Below are 11118 nucleotides of genomic sequence, written 5' to 3'. Positions count from 1 at the left end.
AAAAAAAAAAAAAATTGAAAAAGTGGAGTTGGACAAATAAGACATCACAGTTTTTTGTTTTTTTTTTGGGGGGGGGCTTCCCACTTCTCAGTTTGAATTCTTTTAGTGCATTGTTTCATATTGTTAACCAGTTAATTCAGAGTATTTGTTAGTAGTGATAACCAGTACTTAGCGTTTTGATTTTCACATGCCCTTTTTAAAGTTGAATACCACCATTAAGAGAGTACATGTATACACTTTATTCCTTAAGAGATGTGCATATATATTTTTATTCCTTGAGGCAGTTTTAGAACAGTGTGACTTGCCCATGGTTACAGTAAGTTCCATATTCTTTCCACTTTCTATACCTTATAATCACCTGCCAATGGGTACTACTTAAATGTTATGCCATAGTCTTTTTCACATCATGGTAATTGTGTAGCTGATTAACATAAACTGTTAACAGCCAAAGGCTATCTGTGGAGTTTCCCCATATCCCCAGCCCTTCCCTGGCTGCCTGGGGAGGGGCATCATATTATTTCTATAACCCATTCAGTGCACATGCATTTTGGTTAGAAAGCTATGAGTTATAGTTCTATGTCCCCAAAGAAGTAAAGGATTTAGATCATCTTTGAGGAAGCAGTCCAGATAGAGGAGCAGAGTGAGGAAGGAGAACTGGGAACAGGCAAGCTGGAGGCACTCTTGAGGATTGGGAGATTTTGATGAAACTGAAGAGATACGTAAGAAAAGATGTAAGGACTCCACTGAGCTATTTTACTCTTAGTGTGGTTTCAGATCCAGAGACAATAGCCATGCTTCTTAATCTTCCAGTCAGGCCACCTGCTTTAATCTAGATGTGATTGAGAACTGTCAGTAGCTAAAGAGAATGATTATCATTCATTGTGGATCTGACTTGTTGCAGGCACTATATTAGCCTTTCCCCTATCTTTTCTTTGTTAGTTTCAAAATTATTTTGGAAAGGGGGGCTTTTTATCTGAAGTTTCAACAGGGAGGCTTAGAAAGGTTAAATAAATTTCCTAAGGTAACTTAGTGAGTACCAAATTCTATTTTTCAGATCTAACCGTGATGCGTCTAAGACCCACAACCCTCCATTCTCATTCCTAAAGCAGCCTTTGAAGAAATCCAGGGCATGGAGGCCACGGTTAGAAAATATTGTTTGATTGCTCTACTCTCTCTGATTATCATATGAAGGTGCTGGGTCTGAGTCTTTGTAGAAAAAAAACTGGTAGAGCTTGATGACAAATGAGTTGTGTTTCTGGAGTTTGCCAGACTATGGTTTGATGGCACAGTCTCCAAGTTCAGTGGTTTCCCATACCACCTCAGGTTCCCCAATTTGTCAGGACTTACAAAATACTTATAGTCGTAGTTTATTATAAGGAGAGGATGCACATTAAAATTTGTTCAAGGAACGAGACACATGGGACAGTCTGGGAAAGTTCTAAAACAGCCTCTGTTGTCCTCAGGACATGCTACTCAATGTGTGGCTGTATGTACCACTAAGTATTGCAAGCCAGGATGCTGTTGCCAGCTTTGGGACCCAGAGTTTTATTGGGGCTTCATGACTTTGGCATGGCTGGACGACTACCTATGTGGTTGGACTCAGTCTCTAGTTACAGTGATACCTTATAACCCTCAGTCACCACCCTAAAACAGGCCTACCTCCAACCTATGACTATCAGCCCCTGCCCTAAGCAAATGTGCTCCTGTTGTGGAAGACATAGATTACCTCCAGGAGTTGAGGGCAAAATCCTAAGAAGAGGGAAAAGCTGAAGATAACATCAAACATATAAATCTAGATCCTGGTCTAGACCTTTGAAATCAAAGGGACACTTGAAATCTGTGGGAAACATGCTCAATTCAGTTTCTGATATTTGAGGTTTATTTTTAACATCTTTCTAGATTTCTAAAAGTAAGACATTTGTAGACAAATATTAAGATGGTTAACAGACCAGGCTACAGGTAGGGTTAGGACATCACCTGGAGGTAGATGATAGATGAATAAAGGTTGGCCAGATGGCAGATTGTGAGGAGACAACATGTGCTCAGAGCCTGTAGACCTGCATTTTTCTTAGAATTGACCATTTAACCTGATCTGTCAGCTTCAGTGTTTTCATCTGTAAAATGAGCATACTGAAAATGTGTGCTTTGCAGGAGTGTTTTTAGGATTGGTTTGGGAAAAAGGTGGGAATCCATTCTATAAACTCTAAAGCTCTTGAACAAGTGTAATCTAATTCATCATTGAAGAGCTCCAAGAGGCTGAGGATCAAGCCTTCCGGGATACTTAGGAAAAGGTAGTAAGAAACAGTTTGTGGGAAACAAGTAACTTTTAAAATGAAGGAGTTTCTATGAATGGCAACCAAGAAGCTTAATTCAGAAACCAGGAAAAATATAGGGAAGTAATTGAAAAGAGCTTTAAATTTAATTGAAGTGGAATTTTTGTGATTTAATTTTATTCTTAGGGAATTTTTTCCTAGGAACATTTTTTTTTCTTTTTTCTTTTAACTTTGTTGAAGGATAACTGAGTCATGAAATGCATATACATCGACTGTGCAATTAAATGTGTTTTGGCATATGTATGACATCAAGAAAATGAAAATACCCATCACCTCCAAAAGTTTCCTTGTGCTCTTGTGCCTGTTTGTCATCCCTACTGGCTTCCTCCTCCTTCCTGTAGTACTCCTATACCTGGCTGTTTCCTGTTACAATATATACTTTTTTTGATACCAGGGTTCGAACTTGGGGCACTCACCCACTGAGCCACATCCCCAGCCCTATTTTGTTTGTTATTTAGAGATAGGGTCTCACTGAGTTGCTTAGCACCTCCCTTTTGCTGAGGCTGGGTTTGAACTTGCAATCCTCCTGCCTCAGCCTCCCAAGCCACTGGGATTACAGGTGTGTGCCACTGTGCCTGGCACAATAGATACTTTTTGCCTGGCTTTTTACTCAGCATTTACCTGTTGATAGATACATGTTTGAGAATTGCTGAGTAGAAAGGCCAGTTGAGAACCAATTACATGTCAAGTAGGACCAGAATACTTAGGAAGATCTTGATTTAGATTGGCAGTAGGATTACATCATTGTCTACTAGAGAGTAAAGTTCTTTATGGGAGGTACATGATACCCAGTTCTCCTTGTTGGACTTATTTAGATGAACTTCTATGGTTGATTTAAGCCTTGTATAGCAGCTTTAATAACCCAAATCAGATTGTCTACACAGTGGGAATGGATCCATTTTCTGAAGCATTCTCATATTCTCAGATATCAATACATAATAAAACTAAGATGCAGATTTATCTACTGTGAAAAATAAAATTTCCTTATAGATTCTCTGGAAAATCAAATGCTAATGAGATGATTGTCTGATAAATTGGTAGTGGGACAATGCCTTTCCATCAGGGTAAGGGTCCTTATGAATGTATTTTTTATTCTTCCTTAAAAAGGTTTAATCTGCAAGGCATATGTATGTTACCATTATAATGAAAGAACACTTGACTTTTCCCACTTGATTAATATTAATATTTGTATTAGTTTTTTTTCTTCGTTTGATGGTCTTTAGGGTTCTTGTAACAAATCACCATCGACTAGGTGACTTAGAACAACACAAATTTATTCTCTGATAGTTCTGAAGGTGAAAGGCAGTTCTTTCTGGAGTCCCTGAGGAAGCCCTATCATGCCCCCTCTAGCTTGTGTGGCTTTTGAGTCCTTGGCAGTCCTTGGTTTGCCTCCACCCTTGCCGCAGTCTGGCTGGGCACAAAATCACGAGCCACCACACAGCTTGTAGATTCAAACAGCAACTCTTTATTCCCGAACTCACACCAGCCGTCTACAATCACGTTCTGGGGAAATCCACGTTCTCTGCCCAAATCCACCCCCACTGGGCTTCTGTCTCCCAAAAAATACTGTCTGAATCCCGTGAGAACTCAAGGGGAACTCAGGCAGCAGGATACACCCTATTCCCAGCAGGAATAACCTTAAACCTGGAACCACCCTAAACCGGAACGCCCTAAACCCGGATTATTCTAAACTGGGAACACCCTAAACCCGGATCCGCCTTGGTCCTTGAGCAAGGTCACCTACATGCAATGTCACTGCAAAATGTCCTATTTCCACGAGTCCTTCCACTAAGCAACATGGGGTACGCGGGCAAGGAAATTGTCATACCTACTTGGCTAATGGCTCCCAGCACACCCTCTCATGGCCCTCTGCCCTCTATTGCTCTGCACCTCAAGTCTGCCTTTCCTTTTCTTATAAATGAGGATACCAATAATTGGGTTTAGGGCCCACTCTAAATCCAGGATGATATCTTCCCGAGATCCTTAATTCAAGTAAGGCTTTGTGAAGGCCCTGTTTGCAAGTAAGGTCACATAGTTCTAGGAGACCTTAGGTATTGTGGGAGGGTTAGGGCTTGGACCTGCCTTAGGGGGATATAATTCAACTGATTACAGTATTATTTTCAGGTAATAATCAAAACTAGCCTTTATAATATATACTGCGAGCTAGAAGGTACATGGCATGAACTAATTCCCCAAACAAACCTCATTAAGTAGGCACTGATATTGTTATTGTTAGGATTTTTGTTTTTTTTTTGTTTGTTTGTTTTGTATTGGGGATTGAACCCAGGGGCACTGAGCTCCACCCCCAGCACTTTTTATTTTTTATTTTGAGACAAAGTCTTGCAAAGTTGCCCAGGCTGGCCTTGAATTTAGGAACCCCCTGCTTTGGTCTCCCAAGTGGCTGGGATTATAGGCAGGTGCCTCCTTGCCAGATTCTTCTTATTCTTCTTCTTCTTTTTTTTTTTTTTTTGCTTTTTTGTTTTGTTAAACAGGTCCTGTAATTATTTTGGACCTAGTTCTTTTTTGCAGTGAAAGTCTACTTGTTTAAAAAATCTTAAGTCTAGGTGAATGCATGACAGCAGGATCAATTTAGTGTTGAATTATTCTGGGTATTATCAGTTCTAAAATTTTTGTCCTTCAGATATATTAGGTGAAGGAAAAGACTTCTGAGGTTGACAGGGGAAAGAAAAGTAGTCCTTTTCATTTCTGTATTTCTTCCTGGAGGAGAAGAGAATTCTTAGTATTTTTGAATTATATATTTTCTGTGTATTTTAATATTGTGAACAATATATGTAGTAATCTGAGTTTGTCGGGTCAGTTGAGGTTGGGAAATGTTTAAAAGTGGTTCATTGAGGTCCTTTCTGGGGATCTATTTAAAACGTTACTTTTGGACTTTCCTTTTCACTCTAGCAGAAGAGTCTCAAGTCTAGGATGCTGGGCTCTGGCCTGAATAGGGAAGTAGAGAAAGCCGTGAAGGAACCCAGCAGAAGAGAGGAGTGGGAGGAACATTGAGCTCCAGGGGACTCTGTTTCAGTGACAGCTGTATATTCCTATCATAAAAAGATGTCGCACTTGAGGGAATGTATGGACTGGTGTAGCTCTTATGCTGCCTCAAAAATTCAAACCAGGAAAGACCAAAATTGTCATTTCTTTAGAAATGTTCCGTAACTTATTTGCCTACCCATCACTGAAATCTATGTCAGTATTTTTGTCCTCCAAGGACAATTTTCTGGTTCAAGTTTCTAGTGAAGTAGCTTGTTTTAGAAAGATGACTTTCACAAAAATCTTTTAAGCTGAGAGGAATGCCAAGCTCAATTTTTCCATTCTTCTTTCAGATTGTTTGTCTTCTATCTTCAGATGAGATTATATTTGTAAACATAATGAATTAGTCTTTTTGCTTATAAAATACATTAGTTGTTAAATTGTGAGAAATGCCAAGGGGTCAAAAAAATCACATCATAGTTCACTTGTAGCTTTCAAGTCAGTTCAGAAGCCCCAAATCAGCATATATTTACAATTACTGTTACTTTTTTTTTTTTTATAGCTGGAACCATTGAAATTTTTACAACATGAAAATATAAATTGAATTATCTTAAATTTGTACATGATCTTCCCCCTACCCCCAAACATCTGGCCTCATCTGGCATTTCCTTTTGTCTACTTGCCATCCACCTTTCTAGTGGTAAGTAGACAGAAGGCCTTTCTAGTCTTTTTTCCCCCATCAGGCTCACTCTTTTTGGTCTTGGTGTACGTTATTTTTCTGACTCCTTGGATCAGGCAAGTCTTCCCTTTTCTATACTACAGTTATTGCATAACTATTAATTTATCAGTAATTGGAGGAGTAGGAGATGTGCCTGTTTGTTTGTCGTGGTTTCCCCTGGAAAGTAGCTGTAGCTCAGCACATGTGTATTGGATTAATGTATACAAGCATGATATTTGTATTGTCTTCTGTGGTTAATGTGTTTACCTTTTTTCATTCACGTAAAATGTTAATTTGTTTTTCTTCTCAAGAGTTTGGCCGAATTGGAGGCATTATGTACTCACCTCTACATAGGGACTGATCTTACACAAAGAATAGAGGCTGAGAAAGCACTCTTGGAACTTATTGACAGCCCAGAATGTCTCAGCAAGTGTCAACTTTTATTAGAACAAGGAACAGTAAGTATTTGATAACAACAATTAACCATGAGAGATCACTGAATGTATGTCAGTGTTAATCAATCGTGTGTATTAGCAATGACAGATGTTGCCACATCTTTTTATTATAGTTTATTTCATTGTCAAAGAGATTAATCAGGGAAAGAATTGGAAAGCCAGGGAAGCAAATTTAGGGAATAGTCAGTCAGGAGGCAGAATAGGAATGAATTGAAATAATTTCTTGATTCCTCTTGGACCTTTTTTTTTTTAATATTTCTTTTTTTTAAACATTTTTTTTCAGTCATACATGAGCACAATGTCTTTATTTTGTTTATTTATTTTTATGTGGTGCTGAGGATTGAACCCAGGGCCTCATATGCAAGGCAAGTACTCTGCCACTGAGCCACAACCCCAGCCCTTAATATTTCTTTAGTTGTAGGTATTGTGTCCTTTTTATTTATTTATTTATTTATTTTTATGTGGTGCTGAGGATCGAACCTAGTGCCTTACCTTCCCTAGATGAGCACTTCCCTAGGTGAGCCACAACCCCAACCCCACCTTGGATCCTTTTATGTCTCATTTTAGTGGGAAAAAATTACATTTTAGAACAACTTTTTTTTTTTTGCCATTTTTTTGATCTAGTTGGTAGAGGCAGGTTGTAGTTAACTTTGAAACATGAAAGAATTATTCAAAAGAATGCTGGCTACTACTTGATATTCTACCTTCTATATTCAGAGCTATTCTTTCAGAAATTGTTTAGCAAGTGCTGACATATAAAATCATGCTCTCTACTGCTTAAATGGTTTATGTACATGAACTAAAGGAGGGCATTGTTTAGTTGTAAAGCATAGGTCTATAGACAAAGAACTGTGAAATGATATGATGAGCACTGGAGTCAGAGGCCTCATGATATAGACCAGAATTGGACAACTTTTTCTGTAAAGAGCCATCAAGTAAATGTTTTAGGCTTTGTGAGCCAAGTGGCAAAATGGAAGATATTTTATGAGTATTTCTATAACAAGAGAGAAAACAAATGTCCTCAAAGGTTTATTGGTAAAATTCAAAATAATTGAATGTAGTTTTTTTGTAGTAGAGGTCTATTAATAGAAAACAATAGGACAGTTCTTTTAGGACTATTAATGAATTTCAGAGTTGTGTTTCCTGTTATCAGCATTGATTATAAGTGTTCATATGTTAATGCTGATCCGTAATAAAATTTTACATTTTTCGTCTTTGAAAATATCTTTTAACATAGATAGGTACTGCCACATACTAAAATCAGTCCATGGGCATATGATTTTAATTAAATATATTCATCACTTAGAAGGCATTTATAGAATTCTATTATATCTTCTCTTGATATTTGCCTTTTAGCATGTCATTACATTGCAGATTAATCACTTCCAATTGAAGATTAGGTGGAAACTCCTCAATTGCACAGCTAAATGGATTTTGAAATATGGAAATTTTCTTTTTATTTGCATCAAGGTCTGAACGGTGGTGTTGGAACTGCAGTTGGCACTTAGAAAATGAATCTGAAAATAGAGATCTCACTACTTGTTTTTAACTTTCAGAAGTGTAGGAAATGTCTAGAGAAGCTTGTCATTTCTTGTGAGTCAGTTGTTACTGAAATGATTTTATGTTGTCGTTAGTCATTGTAGTCATTCTGTATATAAGTACTAAGCACTGTTTGTCTTTTAGGTAGTTTTGGAATTTTAGGTTGAATTCATTACGAGACATTTTTAAGTTTGCAGAAAAAGATAATTTCCAAAGCCATTTAGTGTTGAATAATAGAGGCTTGGTCATCTTATCCAGAAGAATTTCATTCTCAGCCCCAAGTTTAAAAAAATTGCAGTACAACTTTACTACTGATAAGTGACCACTGACAGAATTTCCCAGAACTGAAGATAAGTTCATAGGAGTAAATAAACTTTGTTAGCACCTCTGATTCATTAATGCATGATAGACTCAAATGTTTACCATAGCATATCTGCTAATGAAACTATAAGCTTAAAACATGTTACTCTTGCTGCGCACCAGTAATGGGGATTGAACTCGGGACATTATACCGCTGAGCTACACCTCTAGCCCTTTCATTCTGAGACAGGGTCTTGCTAAGCTTCTGGTGATCTTCCTGCCTCATCATCTCAGGTCGCTGGATTATCGGCATGCACCACCATGTCTGGCTTAAACATTTTACATTTTTTACAAGCTTTTAAAATTTGCCCAACTAAGCCCTTTCTGCTCCATATTTTTACCACCAGTGTCTCGCAGATTCTACTTCAAGTTATATTGAATTAATGTTTCCTCAACTGTCTTGAAAATATTCTGACCTATAATTCCACACAGACTCTTCAGAGAGGCTAATTCTTGCTGTATCACACTTAGTGTTGATTTCTAGAATAAACAGGGAGAAAGTTTTGGTAATATTAACAATATGAACAGTATTGGTAACATCTGTTCACTCATTGAGAGCTAGGAATAATCTTTCCAAATCATTTGTCTTGCTTTTAAATTGACTTGTTGTTGCTTCATGTCTTCAATTTTTGAACATTTGTTCTCACCAAAAGGCTAGTAAGGTTTATTTTCTCTGCACACATAACTTAGGCTGCTACAATAAAACAATGGTGATTTAATTAATTCCTCATTGGTAAGTGACTTTCCTTGCCTGGTTAACGATGAGCCACTTGGAAACTTAACTTTGGTGCAACCTCATTTTATTTTTCATTTTTGTAAGGAAATTCTGTGTTGAGATAGTGGATTTAATTTTTCTGATGATTGATATTTTTGTGTCTGATTTGGGAATTTTGTGATTAGTGTTTAGTTTGATATTATTAACACATATTCTTTTAGGAAAGATATAGTAGCATCATGGCAGAAAAAAAAAAAGCACCTTGCTTTGACATCTAATTTAGTACTGTGCCTTGAAAGTTAGACATTTGAAGTTCATTTTTGCCTTATCTTATTCTGACATGACATATACACTGATAATAAGATATATATCTGTATATATGTATCTGAAGTAGATTCATTTTATACATTGTAAATCAATTTGGAAAAACAAAACTTCTCACTTTTGCTTAGAAAAACTACCTGTAATATTTTGATTATTCTAATTTTATTTGTGATGATAATAAAAAAAAATTATTCTTCACAGACATCCTATGCTCAGCTCCTTGCAGCAACATGTCTTTCAAAACTTGTCAGCCGAATCAGTCCTTTACCTGTTGAGCAGAGGATTGATATCAGTAAGTGGTTTATTATGATTTTTAACAAATTTTACTTTAGAAGTAAAACTTTGACTTTTAAATATGGTGAGCGGTTTTTAGGCTTGTGAATTATTTGATTCTGTCATTTTTTTTTTAAGATTAATAGTTAAGTCTTGTTTACTAATCCAGTGTTAATAATGATGTGATAATATGGTGCAATATGTAGTAAAAAGCATATTAGTTTAATAATAAGTAATAATATTTGCTAAGATCTGTACCATCTTATTTTATCCTCCAAGCAAATTCATGAGTTATCCTAATTTCACAAGTTGAAGAAGTTAGATTTAATATTGTGTGTAATCTAAGATCACACAACTAGGAAATGATAGAGCTGTCATTCAGTTTATAGAATCCATGCTCTTAATCTTTAAGTTGACATATAGCTCAATGACAGGAGAAGTGAAAGCTTCAGTGTTTCTCAGAGTGCTGTGTCAAAAGCAGTTGTGATACATTGAAAACCAAAAGCTGACTCCTTGATAATTTGTGTGTGGGTAAACAGTGCTTAGAACCTCTTATAGTTGGAACCTGGTTCTATAAAATAGCAAATATTTTTCAGAAGTAATGTACTTTTAAGTTTTTTTGTGTGTGTATATGTAAGTTTGTATTTCATATGGATATAGCTCTAATAATTGAGGTATAGGATTTTTTGTCTTCCTGCTCATAATAGAAATAGATTGTTGATTTCTTTAGCCTCAAGATTAACATGATTTTTATATTTGTGTCAGAAAAATTAAAATGTGTTATGTGTTAGGATCTTTAAGCTCAAATTTGAATGGTCAGAATCACACAGTGATGTCATTTTCCCTTATATATTTGACTGCCTGTTCCCTAAGCATGTTGAGTGTTAGGTATTTCAGAAAGCTTAGAGAAGAAATTATCCATACATTTGTCAATTTGTGTGTTTAAGAAAGCAAAATAAGTTTGTAGCTTTAAAAATAAGTATTCAAACACTATAAATGTAAGTCTAAAATTTGGATTTTTGTTTATTTGACTTTTGCGCACACACAGACACATTTTAAATACACTTTATTTTGGTAGGCACTTTTGGGTTTATAGCAAAACTGAACAGAAATTACAAAGTTTTGATACAATCTCTGCCCCCATACATGCAGAGACTTCCTTGCTGTCTGCATATCCTGCTCCAGAGTGGTACATTTGTTACAATCAACCAACCTACATTGATAAGTTATTATTATCCAAAGTCTACAATCTCTGTTACGTTTCACTCTTGGTGTTGTATGTTCTGTGGGCTTTGATAATGTATAGTATTGTACAGAATAGTTTTGGTGCCCCGCAAATCCCCTGTGCCTGTTCATCCCTCTTTTCCCCCAACCATTGATCTTTTTATGGTTTCCATAGTTTTTCCTTTTCCAAAAAGT

At 36.5% G+C, this 11118-nt stretch overlaps 1 protein-coding gene across 3 annotated transcripts in view; it reads left to right on the top strand.

The window, feature by feature from the left end:
- The first annotated feature begins 26 nt into the window (after positions 1–26).
- Positions 27–11118, top strand: part of Ranbp17 (RAN binding protein 17) — a 289845-nt gene continuing 278753 nt past the window's right edge. Inside the window, exons 1-3 of one of the 3 annotated variants that reach the window (XM_048815568.1) lie at positions 27–1141; positions 6345–6491; positions 9628–9718. In XM_048815568.1, coding sequence (XP_048671525.1) covers positions 1130–1141; positions 6345–6491; positions 9628–9718 — 250 coding nt within the window. In that variant the 5' untranslated portion in view covers positions 27–1129. Of the gene's footprint in view, positions 1142–4733; positions 6492–9627; positions 9719–11118 lie in introns of those variants that run through there. The other 2 variants (XM_048815574.1, XM_048815581.1) reach the window with 2 other exon arrangements.

Source organism: Marmota marmota, unplaced genomic scaffold (assembly GCF_001458135.2).
Source record: "Marmota marmota marmota unplaced genomic scaffold, marMar, whole genome shotgun sequence".
In the NCBI taxonomy this organism is placed as follows: Eukaryota; Metazoa; Chordata; class Mammalia; order Rodentia; family Sciuridae; genus Marmota; species Marmota marmota.
This window is presented reverse-complemented; position numbering and strand designations above follow the sequence as displayed.